The following is a 19,395-nucleotide window of genomic DNA, read 5'->3' on the forward strand; positions in this document are numbered from 1 at the left end:
GCCCAGGCACAATGCCATCGTCCACGAGTAAAATATTCCCTTTTAGTACCAGGGTCTTGTGGGCCATTGTGGATGTTAAAAAACAATGTTTTATTTTTAGATATTTTAATATTTTGAGGGCCTAGTAGCACCCCAGACATTGCTACTGTGCCTTCGCCACTGCTTGCAGTGTGTTGCATCCTGCTTGCACTGCTTGCTGTGGCCATGTTTTTAAATGGTCTTTTAACTAATTTCAGAATGGGCACCATTGGCGTGCAAATGTGCAAGCATGGATATCACATGTGGCCATCTTTGCATGGGCTTTCAATCCAATCCAAAATGGCCAAGCCTGTGTGGCCATGGCCATGGAAAGGAGGCCAGGTTTGAATGTTTTTGTTCAACTTTATTTACAAAAACATTCAAATATGTAAACCTGTGCACAATAGTATGCATGCACTGGTGTAAGAAATTAAGAGCCACGTGTACTATTCAATGGATCTGCAATTTTTTGCGACTCACAATTAGGAAGTCACAAAATGCAATGTACAACAGTGTCTCAGACACTGTGATTCCCAAATGGGTCGCAAGGGACTTGCCTCATTAATATTCATGAGGTATCAATTTGCAACCCATTGGGAATGGCCGGCACTCACAGGGATGGTGGCCTGCTGGGGTTAGCAGACCACCATGTCTGACTGCTTTTTAAATAAAGCAGTTTTTGTTTTTTTAAATGCAGCCAATTTTCCTTAAAGGAAAACGAGATGCATTTAAAAAAAAAAAGTTTTGTTTTCATTTTTTAAGAGTAGGCAGTGGTCTGTGAGACCACTGCCTGCTCTGAACAAATGTTGGCGCCCCCATTCACAAATGGTAAGGGGCCCCTTGTGAATAGCTTACTACTAATTTTGAATTGGTGGTAATCTGCAAATGTTTTGCGGATGCATTCCAGTCACAACACAATCGTACATGGCCTTGAGAGTTGTTATTATGAATGGACGCCCTTTTACATGCCCTTTCCTAACAGTGAATTGCAAATGCAAAGTACGATTCAGTAAAAAGTTACTGAGTTGCATTTTGCCTATTGTACATGTCAAAAAGCAAAGGCCGTTTGCGACAGGTAAAATGTTTTGTACATCTGGCTCATAGTTAGTTACCTGTAACTACAATATTCCATTTTTGATATCTTTCATAGATTTACATGCCTGAATCATTCCTCGTTGTCGATGTGGGAGTCCCATGGTACCTTTTAAAGCAGTACAGTAAATTACACATAGCTCATAATAATGGGTAAAAGGCATTAATTTGATTAGTTTATCCATATAATTTATTAAAAGAAAACAAACTTTAGCCAATCATGTGACAGCACCCTCTAGAACACTTCTCATAGAGGCATCTTCCCTCAGATATTCAAGCACTAGTGGGAACTAAATTCCTGAGATCCACCGAACTCTTAGTACAATAGATTCACTAAAATGAAAATCTGTGGGGACTTTGGGAATAAACCTGGGATTAGCTCTGAGTCGGGTATCTGTTGTAAGAGTGTTAGTCCTGATGATAGATTTTCAGCTTCTGTCCACCAGGGTAGAACCTTCATCACGCTTTGGGTGATCTTGATGAGATCATCGAATTATCCTTCTATTTGAAATCCATTTCTTGCCCAATTCGTCTTACAGACCTCGTCCTCAGACGGATAAAAGGTATTAGTGAGATGGCAGAGGAGATCATACCTAGAAGTGATTTGAAAAGGCGTACTGAAACAGACTTCCTTTTCAAGAGCCGGAGTGCTAATGTTACAAGCCTTTTCTTGTTTTCGTTTGATAACAATGCTTGGTCTTGGATTATATCTAAAATTGCTCCCAGGAACATTATCCCCGTTGATTTCGGGAAGCAATTACTTCTGATGATTTACAGTGAAGCCCAAGTTTTTGAACAATGTCAGACAAGCTGTTGTAGTCTTCAATGCTTGATGGGAAGTTGGTGGTTTTATTAGCCAATTGCCGATGTATGGGAATACCTGGAATCCTTCTCATCTAAGGTGGGCTGCCTCAGGAGCTAGACATTTTGTAAAGATGCGGGGGCTGATCTGAGCCCAAAGAGGAGGCCCTTGAATTGATAGTGAGTGCCGGATGCCCAGAATCTGAGAAATTTGCATTGTTTTAGATGACTGTGGATATGAAAGTAAGCATCCTCTAAATCTAAGGTTGTCATGTAATCTCCATGATTGAGGAAATGCAGGATGTCTTGCAGGGTTACCATACAAAGGAAAGTTTCTTTAAATATTTGTTCAGCTTCCGGAGATCTAAAATGGGTTGCCATTCCCCCGATTTCTTTTTTATTAAGAAAAAACTGGATTAGAAATCCATTCCATTTTGAGAGTGGGGTACTTTTGTCTATTGCTCCTTTCTGTACTTCTTTTTTGAAGTAGATGGAGATGAGGTGGGTGCACTGCTTTTGGTGGAGTGTTTGGAGGTATTTGTTATGAATGCTAAAGTTTGACTGTATGTGATCTTCTAGTCTATGTTATTTGCTGCCATCAATGGAAAAAGTTGGAAATCTTCGCTCCTACAGGTCGGTGATCTGTAAAGGGTACAACCGTCACTTCGGTAGTGTCATTGCTTTCTACCAGTGTTTCTTGCTTGTGATGTTTGTTTTCTTCCAGGTGCTTGCTTCACGTAAGCTGCTGCTGACGTTAATCTATATGGCTCTTGTTCTTAAGAAGGCCTATATTGCTGCTGATATTGTTGATACTTTTGGTAGCCCCCTCTGTATGAAAACAAACTTCTTCCATGTACTCCTCAAAAAGGTGTCTTTCTTATTTGCAAGTTGCACAAAGATCTTGAGGTACCTGTGTCCAACTTGATTGCCTGCAAGGCGTCGTTGATATGTTTTCCAAGCAATGCCTCTCCATCATATGGCATATCTAAAATTTTCCTCAGTACTACAAGCCTAGATGACGTGGCCTTTAGCCATCCCAGGCGGCATAGCACTGCAGCTCCTGCCAACTGTCTGAACCCTGTCGATGCTATATCCATAGCTCAATCTATAATCTTTGACAAGGTTCTCTCTTCCTCCTGCAGAATTTTCTTTGTCTTCCCTTTTTTACCTTCAGGTAAAAGATCTACATATGCAGCAATGTCTGACCACATTTGCCTGTTGTACCTGCCCAATATTACTAATGAATTGGCCACTCGAACCATTATCACTGGCATTGTAGAAAATTGTTTGCCAAAATTATCCACATGTCAGCCTTCCTTGTGAGGCGAGTTGATATGGGCATTGAAGGATTTCTGGACTGGAGCTGAGCAGCCTGAGTTATTACAGAATCTGTCTCTGGGTGCCCAACCAGACATGTAGGTGAGGTCTCTGGTGCTTTGTAAATTTTGTCAATCCTTGAAAAGACAGAAGAGACTGTCACAAGATTTTTCATGATTTATATGCCTTCCTCCCATATTTAATTCACAATTGGGATCACTCTAATAGATGTTTTGGTAGGCACTTTAAAGTCATACAAGAAAAAATCCAATTGTCTAATCATCAAAGGTAACAAACCTTTTTGCGGCTCTCTCCTTGAGATTATGGAAATCTCCAATGTTATCCAGTGGAGAGTCCACCGGTTGTGGTGCAGGTTGAGATGGAGTTGGAATCAAATAATCATGCCGTTTGTGGGGAGTAAATCGATTATCAGGGATTTCTACTTCCTCTGTTATCATCCAAGGAGGATGGATACTCTACAGGAGGCACTGTAAGGTCGGAAGCTGGAGTCATCCTAGGAGTTAAAGGTGGAGGGATAGGCCAAGGAATTCTCAGTGTTGGAGCCTGAGGTGGACACATGGACTGCATCTGAGATGCTGAATTTATGGGTTCTGGGAATTTTTTATAATAGTCCTGTAACATGCATTTGAGGTCTTGGACCAGGGCTATAGGAACCTGAACCACGACCTCTTGAGAGGAAAGGTGACAGAAATGTTGCAAGCGTTCCATAAATTGTTTAGGTCTTTCTATGTATTGCTGTCTAGGATCATAGTAATGTTTGTAATACTCTTCCTGATTCTCCTCCTGATAGTTCACATTGAGTTCAGAAGGCCTGTGAGCTGCTGCAAATGGATCTTCATCATTTGAGTCACCCTCATCAAGAAGGTGAGTTGGCGGCAGAAAAGATACTTTACTTGGCGATGTGTGTTCTGGGTGCAGAATTTCTTGAAATGGGATATCCGTTGTCAATGGCACAGTTTACAATATTTGTTGTCGAGTCACTGTTGACCTGTAAAGACAGCAGAAGCTTTTTTGCCAGTGCTTTTATCTGTGATGACTGTCTTTGCCAACGGTCCTTTCATCAATGGTGAGTACTTCAATGGTATAATTGTCAAAGTCTTTTTCGACGGGATCGTCATCATCGTGGGTGTCATAGTTGTGCTTGTCATAGATGGTGTCACTATCAACGTGGATGTTGACATTTCTGTTGTCGACGTGATCGCTTTCATTGGTATTTCCACAAGTAATGATGCGGTCGTCAACATCTTTACAGCCAGTCTAGATTTTATTGTTGAGGGCTCTGAGGAGGATATTTCAAAGCGCAAAACCAAGTCTAAAGAAGGCATGGTAGGCTCTGTCCTCACAGCTTCAGGAGATTTTTTTCTTTTTTCTCTCTGTGAGAACTGTCAAATGAAGACTCATGGTGAGTCTTTTTTAAGGCTTTCCTAGGCGTCACTGAAGACCCTTGGTCTAAAGAACTCTCCCTTCTTCTTGACCTTCCCAGAGAGTGAGTAGAATCCTCACTATCCTCCTCCTCAGAAAGAACAGACTTTCTTGGCTTTAATTTCTGCAGCCATTTGAGAAGCCTCCCTTTCCTATCGTTAAGATCCTTGGAGGAAAACGTGTGGCAGATCCTGCAATCCTTTACCTTCTGAGCAAGGCGTGGGTAGTAGATACACTCCTTATGTGGGTCTTCAAAATGAAGTATTTTTCCTACAGGTCCCACAGGATCTAAAAAATCCTTTCTTTGATGTTTCTGACATAATTATTCTGACATTATTATAGTCAGTATATGGAAGCTGTGAGGTTAAAGTTGTCATAATACCAAAATGTGGTTCAGAAGGTGAAGAACAATGAAGAGCTCAGGGAGACTTCACAAAATGGGGGGTAGAAAATCTGAGGCAAGATGCCTCTGTGTGTTCTAGAAAGTGCTTTCACCCGATTCGTTTATAAATGAAGTGGATGAGCTAATCAAATGAATGTCTTTTAACCATTATAAGATGTGTGTACTTTATTGTACTGCATTAGAAGGTACTGTGGGATGCCCACTTCGACAAATGCATTTAAATTATTTCCCATATTTTATGAACAGCTCTTTTTTTTTTTTCATCACCTGCTTTTGTTTGAAAAGTCATCATTCTGGGCCTGATTTAGAAGTCGGCAGAGGACATACTATGTCACAAACGTGACAGATATGCCGTCCCCTGCATTACGATCCCCAGAGGACGGAATGGGTTCGTTATACAGTGGACAGGACATCCGTCTCATTTTGTGATGGAGTATTCCCTTCTGCAGACTTCTAAATCAGGCCCTCTGTCTCTATAGTTTTTGGGTAGCGTTGAGGTGTTAAGATGCAGACTATTAAACAATACAAATAATAATGTGGACTCCGTTTTTCTAGATAAATAGAGGTCTATGGTGAAATGCCAGTGTACTTAACAGTATTGAAGCATTACAGAACTAATCTACGATTGTGTGTAATATTACTCCATCACACATTCAAACATGCAGTTTTAGGGAAAAACATAAGGGCATGTCTATTTAAGTGTGGTGTTCCTCACCCAGAGTGCATGTAGCTCTACGTTTCAGGTGTAAATGCATGACTGGCAAAGAGGAGAAACTGGAAAATAGAGATATTTTCAACAAAGTGGGAGGAATTGGAAACTTAAGGAGGAACAACAAGGTCATGCAAATGCAAAAACACACGTAAAAGGGTAAGTGACTTGTAATTCACCAAAGGTACACACACTTCTACTCTAGTAGTGCTCCAGCCCAAATAGGGTACTTAGCCAAGCCCTGGAGTAAGTCACAGCACACATGGCTACTCAGGGGTACTACAAGGGAATCACGATTAAACTAATTCAGGCCTTGAAAACCACAGAGCTTGCAACACTCTGAAGTGCCTATGGGTACTTTCATACTAGCTGCTAATATTACCCAACTGAGGCATAGTAAATGTATCCCTCGCTGACTGAACTCAGTTCCCAGGAGATAATGACGCCCAGTCTGATCCAGTCTGTCTATTCTCCTGCAGAGATTAACTCTTAAACCCATCCAGTTGGGCCACTTTCCTCTAGAATAATATCTCTGTGCCTATGAAGTCTGTTTATTTTTCTAAAGGTGATAACCATCAAGACCCATCTGGCCATTCCCTGCAGATAATGCCTAGCAGACCCATCCAGTTTAGCCATTATTCATAGATAATGGAGATTTTCTAAATGACCCTCAGACCCATGATTGGTCTCCTATGTAGCCTTGCATGTGAAATGAGAGGTATACATGATGCTGTTTTCCTCATCATTTTCCCCAGTCTTCACGTTCGGATACTGCCCCTTCTGGTACAGGAGAGACAGTTTCCTGCAGTACTGATGCTGTCCTTTTCTCGGAAGGATATGCCTTTGCCTCTATTAAGTTAAGTCTTGCTCCTGGAAAGAGCTTTACATGTTCAGGCTCTAGTGAAGATTTTTCTGTAGTTATTGAAAAACCTAGTTTAAATAGTGTTGTTAATTTTTTTTTGTATATCTGTATTGCATTTGTTTGATGAGTGTGCGCTGATTAGCCAGTTGTCACGGTAAGGGTATACGTGTCCCCTGTCTTCACAAATGTGATGCCACTGCTGCTAACCATTTTGTGAAAACCCTTGGGGCCGATTTTATGCTGAAGGCCAGCATGTTGAATTGTTAAAGTGTTTTGTTCACTACAAAACACAAGCATTTCCTGTGTCTGTGATTCTTTGGGAGGTGTAAGTATGCATCATTTAGGTCTATGGTTGCCATGTAGTCTCTTTCTTGTAACTGCAGCGAGACTTATGCAGAGTTGTCACTTAGAATTTTTGTGTCTTTATGAATTTGTTAATGAACCGTAGATCTAGTATTGGACATAGGGTTCCGCCTGGTTTTGAAATTAGGAAATATGTTGAATAATCTCCCTGATTGATCTCTATCTTGGGAAATCTTTCTATTGCTCCCTTCTCCAGTAATTCCTCTACTTCTTGGAGTAGGCATGATGTTTCCACCTTCGAGTGCATTATTTTCTTTGGTCTCCTTACTGGTGATGATTTCACCAATTATTTGCAATATCCAAAATGTATTATGTTTAAAGTCCAATTGTCTGACGTTATCTTCCGCCACTCCTGAAGGAAGTATTTTATTCTCCCTCCCACTGGTGATGTGTGTGAGAGGTGATGGAGGTTTGCTAAGTCATTTTCCGGAGGAGGTTGCTCTTCCTCTGTGAGGCTGTGCTCTTCCCTGTGCCCGTCCGCAAAAAGGCTGCCGTGTCTGCGTCTGATATTGTCATTGCTGTGCAGGTGACTGGGTTCAGCTTGTGCTTTGAAACCCCTGATGCGAAGTTGAGCTAGGGAAATTTCCTCTTCCTGCTGGCTTTCTTATTATTGGTGTTCCACTCTGTAAGTTGCCTCAGATTTGCAATGCCCTATTTATTTTGCAGTTTCATTGTCCATTTTAAACTGTTGAAGGGTCTCATCAACTGTATTACCAAACAACTGTCCCCGTTGAAAGGAGCACTAATGATATTTGCTTGGACTCCTGGCTTGAAACCCGACACTGTTAACTAAGCATGGTGTCTTAAGTTGTTCCCGCCATCATCTGGCTACTTGCCATGTCAACTAGTGCCAATGTGAGGTATCTTTGCGCAATATTTTTTCCCTCCTCTGCCAGAGGCCGCTCTCTTACAGTACATTTCGGGCAGGTGTTACATTAGCTCTCCCATCTCTTCCCACTGTTGGTCGTATTCAGGAGAGCTAAGAATTGGCTATTTTCCAGGTAGGTAGCCGCCCCTCTCTCAATTTTTCTGCCCATCAAATCCATCTTCTTGCTCTCCTTATATGGTGGTGCTCCTGATGTTTCTTGTATATTTGCTCTTTTCCTTGCCATAGCTGCGATAATGGAACCAGCTGGTACCATTCCCTTAATGTATAAACGGTCCTTTGAGAAGTGCTTGTATTACTTCTTAGCCCTCAGTGTGACTGCGCAGCATGTTCCAGGCTCCTTGAAGGCTTCTCTCCTCTGATCAAGGATGCTAGGTAACATAGGCAAGAACTTGAGAAGGTAGGAGAGTTTCCAAGGGAAAGCACAGTTGAGATTTTTCTTCCTCTAACTGCACATCATACTTGTCTGCTGCCCCTTTTTTATAAGTTGGCTCTACATTGTGATGTCATCCGAAGGCAATGGCCTTGAGGGGTAGGCGTTGATTGTCTCTTCAAGGGAGTCTGTCTTCATGTACTGCCACTGTGGTTTGGCATACTCTGAGCACTCACAGTCCTGGAACATGGAGACGTCCATGTACTCGTCCTCCTCGTCCTTGAAGAAGCACTACTCCTCCTCTTGTGACTCTGGTATTCAAGGTGACTAAATCTTCAACTTCCTTCTTTACCTGCTCCTTTTGGTCGTAGGCTTTAGTGGGATTCTGAACTCCCGAAGTGAGGCTTTGAATTCTTTTTGCTTCTACAGAAGTGTTGCTATTACTGCTTCAAGAATACGTTTTTTCTTTTCAATCTTGGTGGATCGTTTTTCAGCGTCAAACATTGTCGAAGATTTTCTTTTTGACATCTAAGGATCCTTCAAGGGTGTTTTGCTCTATGCTTTTTTAGGTGTCTCCCCACCTTTCATCTCTTTCTACGTTGAAACGTCTGGCCTCTGATCGTCTCTCAAAGTCTTTGTCTTTTCATATGTCTGACCTTTTCTGGACGAAAGACCCAACAAGCAGTAATACATCCGACAATTCAGCTTGCATCTGGTCTGTGTTACGGGTGTCATACCATGCCACAAACTAGTCCACGCATCTGGCGTAAACTGATTTGTGTGTAAGGAAGCCTGTCCGCCAGAATGACATCAGAGGTAGACTGAATGCAGTCAAATACAGCCACATGAAGATAGAGATAGCTCCGGTCAGTGTGCAAGACCCTGCCCCACTGCTGAGAAACACGATTCTCCTGAAGTGGTATCCAGATCAGAGGACAGATGCTTATGCCCAGAAATTCTGGGTACCACATTGCTGCCTAAATCTGCAGCCATTAGGATGGCTTGGGCCTGGTGGTTGTTGATCTTCTTTAGAACTTGGGGCAGGATTGCTAGTGCTGGAAAGGCATTCAGGAGTCCTGTGATGCACTCTAGGTGTAGTGTTCCTCAAAAGGGAGCCTTCCTGGGAACTTAAAGGTGCAAACATGTTCCTGACATTGGCAAAAAAATTGAGCCAGAACTCTCCCCATTGCTGAAAGATGCCCTGTGCCACCTCTGGATGTATCTGCCATTCTTGATCCACTAGGCATTGCAGGCAGAGTTTCTTCACTCTGCTGTTTTAAGATCCTGCTAGGTGTACGATAAGGAAGATGCCATGAAGATTTAGTCAGTTCCAGAGGCACAGGGCATACTGCTAGAGAGCACGGGACCCCACCCACACTGATTGTTAAAATTCCACATAACAGTGCCTGTGGTCTGTGGAGATCAGGACCTGCTAGCCCTTGATGGATGGTAGGGCAGTTTTCAGCACCAATCTAATAGCCACAACTCCATCAGTTTGGTGTGGAGATGGGTCTCAGTTGGAGACCAGAGTCTTCCTATCTTTACCTGTGTCTGTCACCACTGTTAGCTCTTAGTGAGGTAGGGAAAAGGGTCTGCTGCTGGCTTAATTGCTGCAAAGAGCCACCACTGCAGATCATTTGCAGTCTCCTCTGATACCTGGATGCAGTCCAACAGGTTCAGTTGGATCTCACCCCACTGAGACTTTACGATCACACTGCAGAGCCTGCATATGCCACCTAGCCTGATCTGTGAGCAGAGGCTAGTAGGCCAAGAAGACTAAGAGCCATTGGGATCATTGCCAAAACGTCCGAGACTTGTCATTCTGAAGCTGTGCTCCGAAAATACACTGTAACCAGGATGGGTCCAATGAAAAAGAGCCTCTGTGAGGAGGCACTTGTGAGGCCGAAATGAAGCTTATAATAAGGATGGAATTAATGTATATAAAGGGAGTAGTTTCAACTAATGCCTGAGCTTATAATATTTTATGATATTCACATATGTGTGAGAGAGATGGGGTATACAGACATGATACAGCATACAGAGATTGTGCATCCAGAATGATGTATTTTAAAATGAGATGTGCGTCTACAGATGCAATAGTATATCTGAAAACACTCTAGATCAGCGGTTCCCAAACTTCACATCCTACGTTTAAGAACAAACTTTTGCAATCCATCTATGTATTATGGGCATAAGGTGGGGAAACTGTTCAATGTTACTAAAGCTTCGTGTGGAGCCTGGTCATTTACAGACAGCACCTTTTCCATTGAAATAGTCACTAAATTTGCACAGGCATACACAGATTTTAAGTGTATGGCCACAGATGAATCACAAGAGTGCTTTATCAGGGGTGGGGCTTATGTAAAAAAGAGCAGTGCCTAAATAAAGTGAGTCTAGAATCCTGCTGCTCACAAATTCATCATGTTACTGAACAAATAACTGAAATCGGCAGTAGCATATTTATTAATCATAAGCAGTAAAACATATCAGAGAACATATCTGTACAATCTTCACCCCAAAAAGAAGAGGAAGCGGGTCCTCACGTACCTACCGCCAGCCCTGGGTCGCTGTTCATGGTCTGGACAATCTCCATCCCCTAGAGAGAGAGAGAGGGGGTAGAGAGTCATATATAGAATACCACGGCAACATGACCCAATGTAGAGAGAGCAGCAGCCCCAAACATCATGCATATCAGTGCATAGAGTGACAGTGGACAACACTGATGCACTGATCTTTCCCCTCCCCACTCACATGTAAGTTAAAGGACCCCACATGTTGCATGGAATTTATTACAAGTCTAATCACAGAAAGTGAGGAACATCCTGCCCTATGTCAGGTAATGACTTACTCATGGAACTAGAAAAGGCTAATAAATGGTACTCCTCTTACTGTAATGCCTGCAGTCTACTGCATGACAAATTGCAACTGCTACATCAATGTAACCACTACATTGTAAGGTAGTTATAATGTATGTGGATGTGGAGTTAAGAATGGTAAATGTATATATATTACAGCTAACACCCAATTGACACTATGGGGGTCATTCTGACCCTGGCGGCCACCGACCACGGGAGCACCGCCAACAGGCTGGTGGTGCTCCCACGAGCATTCTGACCGCGGCGGTTCAGCCGCGGTCAGAAGCGGCAAGTCGGCGGGCTCCCGCCGACTTACCGCTGCTCGGGGGAATCCTTCATGGCGGCGGAGCGCGCTCCGCCGCCATGAGGATTCTGACAGCCCCTACCGCCATCCTGTTCATGGCGGGAAACCCGCCATGAACAGGATGGCGGTAGGGGGTGCCGCGGGGCCCCCGTAAGAGGGCCCCGCAAAGTATTTCAGTGTCTGCCTTGCAGACACTGAAATACGCGACGGGTGCAACTGCACCCGTCGCACCCCTGCAACTACGCCAGCTCAATTCTGAGCCGGCGTCCTCGTTGCAGGGGCATTTCCTCTGGGCCGGCGGGCGCTCTTTTGGAGAGTGCCCGCCGGCCCAGAGGAAATGTCTGAATGGCCGCCGCGGTCTTTTGACCGCGGTGCGGTCATTTGGCGGCGGTACTATGGCGGACGGCCTCCGCCGTCCGCCATAGTCAGAATGACCCCCTATGTTGTCATTAATTATATTGACCTTAATGATACTGCATATAGTATGTCAACACCGCCAAGGTAAGTATTTCATTATTACCTTTATATCGTCTACATAGCGCTACAAACATTTGTGTTCATCTATTAAACGTACCTATACATACATTGCGATGGAGTGGTATAACGATGTAATGGATGCAATATAAGAAAACAAGTTACTTACCTGTAACTACAGTTATCCAGTATTGGTATCTTTCATAAATTCACATGCTTGAATCATCCCTGTCGTCGAAGTGGGAGTCCCACGGTACATAAAATAGCAATAAATAATAAATATATTTCTTTTGCCATAGGCTATAATGGAGCCAGCAATTGCTCACATAGCCTATCCATGTCCTTTTGTGAAAGGACCCAAACCTGCCTGCTGTCCAATCAGGCACCAGCACCCTCTAGAACCTTCTCCAGAGAAGCTCCCTTCCTCAGATTTTCCAGCACGAGAGTGAAAAATTAGAACCTGAGAGGAAATGCGAGCATCAAAGGGGAGGAGGGTGTGTCGCATGTGAATTTATGAAAGATACCAATACTGGATAACTGTAGTTACAGGTAAGTAACTTGTTTTCTTATCCAGTATTGGATCTTTCATAAATTCACACGCTTGAATCTGAATAGACAGCAGTTTGGTTGATAAACATTGTATCCAGCGTGGGTGGAGGGTGCGAGCATAAAGACCCTCTATCTCTAATATAAATAATAATAATAATAATCATAGTAAACTCATACATTTCTGATCGTGAGTTACAAAGGAATACAGATACTTTAAGTACGTGTACATAAATACTAAAATTCATGCTGTAAATACCGATATAAATATATATATATATATATATATATATATATATATATATATATATATATATATATACACACATATATAGATGCACATCTATAAATACATACATACACCTTACATATTCACATGGAAGCATAATAGAAACATGGTTATTTGCATTTCAAACCATATGTCTATAACTAAGGAAAGGTCTCACCTTAATGAAAGAGATGGCGTAGCACAGCTTGTCCTACTAGATAGTCTGTTCTTTGTGATGACTCCAAACAATAGCGCTGCGTAAAGGAGTGCGTAGTTTTCCGTCGCAGCCTGGCAAATTTTATCAAGGGCAATACCTTGAAACAAAGCAGCCGATGTGGAGACTGCTCTTGTGGAGTGGGCTCTCGGGCGCCTAGTCAAGGGTTTTCCTGCCTTGGTGTGACAAAATTGGATTGTCGAAGAAATCCATCGGGCTATAGTGGCCTTGGTTACTCCTGTTCCCTGTCGTCCCAGAGAATAAGATACTAGGAGTTGGTCTGATTTTCTGATGTGTTTGGTACTTTGCAGATAAAATTTTAGGCATCGTTTGATGTCCAAAGAGTGGAGAGTTTTCTCTGCTATCGTAGTAGGGTTTGGAAAAAAGGTTCGTAGAATAACGGGTTCATTGAGGTGGAACGAAGATGGAACCTTGGGAATATATTTGGGATTGGTTCGGAGCATAACGAAGTCTCCAGAGAAAACCAAAAAGGGTTCTTTAGTAGTGAACGCCTGTATATCACTGACTCTCCTGGTAGAGGTGAGAGCGCGCAAGGTCGACACTTTCCAGGTGATGTACTTGAGCTCCGCCCTATGAATGGGTTCAAAAGGAGCTTTCATGAGTTGGGAGAGGACAATAATAAGATGCCACTCTGGCGGAGGTAAGCGTACCGGAGGAAAGGTGCGGAACAGCCCTTTTCATAAACTGTTTGATGACTCTGGATGAGCTGATAGATGGTATGTCAGCCGATCGTCTGTAAGAGGCTATAGCTGCTAGGTGAATCTTGACTGATGCATGGGAAAGACCAGCTTTGGAGAGAGAGAGCAGGTAAGAAAGAATTTGCTCAGGATTAATCTGAAATGGGTGAAAATTATTCTGAGAGCACCAAACACAGAATCTCTTCCATTTGAGTTTGTATGTTTTGTTCATGCTCTCTGCTCGTGCCTTGGATAATATAAGTCTACATTCTTGATCAATGTTCATATCTTGGAACTCTCTGTACTCAGGAGCCAAGCATGCAAGTGTAGTGAAGTTGGGTCGGGATGTAAGATGAGACCCTGATTCTTTGTTAGAAGATTGTGGTTGCAAGGGAGGTGGACTGGATTGGCTACTGACCGGAGTAGGAGCTCCGTGTACCAGTACTGCATGGGCCACTTGGGGGCTATGAGAATGACCCTGCAGCATTCGGTCTTCATTTTCCTGAGGAGCCTGGGAATCAGAGGAATAGGGGGAAAAGCATATGCAAAGATCCCGGACCATCTTATCAAAAGAGCATTTCCCCACGACCCCGGGAGTGGGTATCGACTGGCGTAAAACTGGCATTTGGCGTTCAGATTGGTGGCGAACAAGTCTAGGATCGGCCGACCCCATAGTTGGAAGATGTCCTCGAGTATGGTCTGGTTGAGTTCCCACTCGTGACAGTTGTCATCCGTCCTGCTGAGAGAGTCCGCTAGAGCATTGTTGACCCCAGCCAGGTGCTCCGCCCTGAGGCGGACGTTGTTCAGTGTGAGCCAGTTCCAGAGAGACTGAGCTTCTCTTGAGAGGGAGAGGGATCTTGTTCCTCCCTGCTTGTTGATGTAGAACATGCTTGTTGTGTTGTCTGTTCTGACTAACACTGATGATCCTGCGATGCGTGGCAGAAAAGCTTTGAGCGTGAGATGAATCGCCTTCAGCTCTAACAGGTTTATGTGCATCTCTTTTTGGAGCTTGGACCATCTGCCTTGAATGCGCATGTCCTGTAAATGGCCTCCCCATCATTCCAAGGAGGCGTCCGTGGTGATGATGAAATCTGTTATTGGTGCCAGAAAAGTTAGACCGTGGGAGAGGTGGTTGAAGTGAGACCACCATTCTAACGCCTGCCGAATCTTTGGTGTGATAGTTATTAAATCGTCGAAGGATCCTTGCGACTGTGTTCATTGAAGCTGCAGTTCTTCTTGCAGCGGCCTCATTTTGAGTCTTGCTAGCCGTACTAGGACTATGGCTGAGGAAATCATGCCCAGAAGCGATTTGAATAGTCGTACTGAAACGAACTTTCTTGCGGAGATTGTGACAACCAATTGGGTCAGCTTCTGCTGCCTTGCTAGGGTAAGATATGCCTTGTTTTGGATAGTGTCTAATTCTGCTCCCAGGAAAACTCTCCTGCATGCGGGAAGCACGACTGACTTCTGTAGGTTCACTGTTAGACCCAAACAGTTGAATAGTTTTAGGCAGGCGTTTGTCGCTTTTGAAGCTAGTAGAGATGACGGAGCTTTTATGAGCCAGTCGTCCAGGTATGGGAACACCTGGAAACCCTTGCTTCTGAGGGAGGCTGCGACCGGGGCAAGGCATTTCGTGAAGATTCTCGGAGCTGATCTGAGGCCAAACGGTAGGACTCTGAACTGATAATGGGCACTAGCTACTGTAAAACGGAGATATTTGCGATGCTTTTGGTGTATTGGAATGTGGAAGTAGGCGTCCTGGAGATCTAGAGTTGTCATAAAATCTCCAGGATTCAGGAGGTGCAAGATATCTGACAGTGTGATCATCCGGAAGGATTGTTTTCGAAGGAACTTGTTGAGTTTCCTGAGGTCTAGTATAGGACACCACTCTCCTGACTTCTTCCTTATGAGGAAAAACCGGGAGTAGAATCCTAGACCCCGTTGTTGCAGAGGAACTGCCTCTATAGCCACTTTGGCCAGAAGGCTGAATACTTCCGCTTGAAGCAGACGAAGATGGAGAGACCTGCCTGATGTTGGTGGGTGAAGCGGTGGCTTTTGTGTGAATTCCAGGGTATGACCTCTTGTCACTATATCCAGCACCCATCTGTCTGATGTTATTTTCTTCCACTCCTGGATGAAGTTGGAAATGTTTGCTCCTATTTGCTGATGTCGTGGGCATTGGGGGAGCATAGCCGATGCCTGTAGAAGATCATTGTTTTCTGGGTTGATCTCTGGATTGCGAACCCTGCCTTCGTTTACCTCCTTGTCTGGTATAGGAGGCAGTCGATGATTGCCTGTACTGCTGGTGGTATGAAGGCCTGTACTGGGATTGCTGGTATTGTCTATGGAAGGAACCTCGAAATGAGGTGAAACCTCTTCCTCTAGCCCCTCGAAAGGGCTGTTTCCGGTACTGCAGGGTACCCAGGGACTTGGCGGTGTCCGTGTCCGTCTTGATGGCTTGAAGTGCGTCATCCACATGTTTGCCAAATAGAGATTCGCCATCGTAAGGCATGTCTAGGATTCGGGACTGCACTTCTGGTCTAAAAGATGTGGCCTTGAGCCAACCTTGCCGTCGTAAGACCGCGGCACCCGCTAGTTGGCGGAAACCAGTAGAGGCTATGTCAAGAGCGCAGTCGATAATTTCTTCCGACGTACGCTCACCTTCTTGTAGGATCTTTCGTGCCTCTGCTTGTTTATTTTCAGGGATGAGGTCCAGGAAAGGTTGCATGTCGGACCACATTTTGCGGTCATACCGGCCTAGAATCGCTAAAGAATTTGCTGCCCTGACAGTGATTGCAGACATGGAGGAGAATCTCTTGCCTATATTGTCCAGTCTGTGACCTTCCTTGTCTGGAGGAGTAGAGATAGGCGTCGATGGATTTTTGGAGCGCCTTTGAGCAGCCTGTGAGATCACTGAGTCAGGCTTTGGATGGCCAGTAAGGCATGCCGGAGAATCTTGGGTTGCCTTGTATTTCTTATCCAGTTTTTGTGGAACTGGAGGAACCGTAGCCGGGTTTCGCATAATCTTTGTGCCCTCGCTCCATATGAAATCAATAATTGGAATGGACCGTACCGACTTCCGTGATTGCTCCTTCAAATCATGTAGGAAACATTCCGACTGGGAGACAGATGTTGGAAGGTGAAAACGTACCGCGGCTCTGTCCATAAGATTATGGAAACCACCTATGTCCTTGGGCGGAGAATCAGAGGGGCGAGGAGGTGGTGGAGAAGGAGTGGGGGCCAAGTAATCATCCCATTCCTCAGTAGGATGTTGTGGGGTGGAAATTTCTCCTTCTTCTTGTTCCTCTTCCCCTGAAGTGGAACCTTCATCTCTGGGGGGTGCAGCTAACACCGAGTGAGATGTCAATCTTGGAGTAGCTGGAGGAGGAGGAGCATTAACTGGTGTCACCGGAGAGACTGGCGCTGGTGGTTGATCTTCCGCTGCCAGTGGGAACCTTCTCCTATAATCCTGAAGAAAATAAGTTACTTACCTGTAACTGTAGTTCTCCAGTATTGGAATCTTTCATAGATTCACATGCTTGAATCATTCCCCGCCGTCGAGATGGCAGTCCCGGTATAAATTTTCATAAGTAATGTTAAAACATATTGAAGAGAAAAAGGCCCTAGGCCTCTTCAATTTGATAGTCTATCAGAGTAATTTTGTGAAAAGGACCAAACTTGATCCTCCACCAATCAGGCGACAGCACCCTTCAGAACCTCCTGAGAGAAGCTCTAGCACCTCAGATTTTCCACGCACAAGTGCGTATATTACAATGAGTATATGTACTACTAGAAAGAAAGAGGTGAAGTGAGCTTCTCCGGGGAGGTGGGTGGGTCGCATGTGAATCTATGAAAGATTCCAATACTGGAGAACTACAGTTACAGGTAAGTAACTTATTTTCTTACTCCAGTATTGGAACTTTCATAGATTCACATGCTTGAATCAGAGTAGAAAGCAATAAGTATGCACATTGTAAAATGACAACCCTTTTAATAAACAGGTTATCTTAGACCACAAAACCTTATCATCATCATGTATAAAGTGATGAAGTATATGAGTGTACTGACATATGTCCCTACATATATATCTATATATAGATACACATATATACACATCTATCTATACACACGTATATATACATAAATAACAGTATGTTTTTATCTCTAATATAAATAGGTATATTCCTGTGAAGATACATGCTGAAATTTAAATAACAAACCAGTATTAAAACATAAGACAGTAATGTAAGCTGATCAATATCTGATAACCCGCTTACTATGGGATTATGATAGTGTTCCATTATCTTTAGATACATTTCTTTTCTTTTTTTTTGTTTTTTTGTTTTTTTGATGTGCATACCTTTTCTAGGATGGAGGGATGTAGGAGAAATGGCTCACCTTCACCTAAAGAGATTCCTGAGAACCGCTTGGCCCACTGCTACCTCTCCGTGCGAGAGGGACTCCAAGCAATAGTGCTTAGTAAAGGTATGACAGCTCTTCCATGTTGCTGCCCTACATATGTCTTGTAGTGGCACTCCGGCAAACAGTGCCGCTGACGATGAGACTTTTCTCGTCGAGTGAGCATGCACAGATGACTGCAAAGGTTTGCCCGCTGCCTGATGGCAGAAGCGAATAGCAGAGGCGATCCATCTTGAAATACTCTGCTTGGATAGCGGGTACCCCTTCCTAGGGGCACTGTACGCCACAAATAGCTGATTAGAGCGTCAAAAAGCTTTTGTCCTGTCCAAATAAAATTGAACGCATCTTTTCACGTCTAGAGAGTGTAATGCCCTCTCTGCTGGAGTAGATGGATGAGGGAAAAAAGACTTGAAGACCAAAGGTTCGTTAATGTGAAAGTCTGACGGAACCTTTGGAATAAAATGCGGGTTAGTGCGCATTAGTAGTCTATCTTGTTTAAACTGTAGGAATGGCTCTTGGATGGAGAGCGCTTGTACCTCACTGACCCGCCTAGCTGATGTAAGAGCTATCAATAAGGCAACCTTCCACGATAAATGTTTGAGGGAAGCACGGTGGATCGGTTCAAAAGGATGCTTCATCAGTTGTGCCAAAACAATGTTCAGGTTCCACGAAGGAGGTGGAGGTCTGAAAGGAGGGTAAACCCTGAACAGCCCCTTTAGAAATCTCTTAATCAGCCGAGAAGAGAAGAGCGAGGGTGTGTCCTCTGAACGTCTGTATGCAGCCATGGCTGCTACATGAACTTTAATGGACGAGTGTGCTAGGCCAGATCGAGCTAACTCTAAGAGATACGGCAAAATCTCTTCTGGTAGTGAAAGAAAAGGGTCAATTTGACGTTGATGGCACCAGGCACAGAATCTCCTCCATTTACACTGATACGCCTTGTTAGTGCTATCCGCTCTGGCCTATGACAAAATATCTCTGCAGTCCTGCGGGATAGTTAAATGCGCAAATTCTCTGTGGTGAGGAGCCATGCCGCTAACCGCATTGAGTGTGGATCGGGGTGTCGAACTTGGCCGTTGTTCATTGTTAGTAAATGAGGTAACGGCTCCAGCGGAATATGAGGTTTGACTGAGAGAATGAGGAGCTCTGCGAACCAATGTTGGCGCGGCCAATACGGGGCTATCAGTATGAGAGTGCACGGTTCTGTTTTCATCTTCGTGAGGACCCTTGGGATCAACGGAATGGGAGGAAAGGCGTAAGCAAAGATGTCTGACCAGACTATCGAAAACGCATTCCCCCAAGATCCCTTTTGGTGATGCCAACTTGCGAAGAACTGGCATTTGGCGTTGT

The 19,395-nt window shown here is 44.0% G+C and overlaps 1 protein-coding gene across 3 annotated transcripts in view; it reads right to left on the minus strand.

Annotated features, from left to right (window-relative positions):
- Positions 1–19,395, minus strand: part of THBS3 (thrombospondin 3) — a 246,044-nt gene that overhangs the window by 16,757 nt on the left and 209,892 nt on the right. For all 3 annotated transcript variants that reach the window (XM_069218423.1, XM_069218425.1, XM_069218424.1), the window contains one exon: positions 10,815–10,863. In XM_069218423.1, the coding sequence (XP_069074524.1) occupies positions 10,815–10,863 (49 nt within the window). The remainder of the gene's footprint in view (positions 1–10,814; positions 10,864–19,395) is intronic.

This window comes from Pleurodeles waltl, chromosome 12 (assembly GCF_031143425.1).
Source record: "Pleurodeles waltl isolate 20211129_DDA chromosome 12, aPleWal1.hap1.20221129, whole genome shotgun sequence".
NCBI lineage: Eukaryota > Metazoa > Chordata > Amphibia > Caudata > Salamandridae > Pleurodeles > Pleurodeles waltl.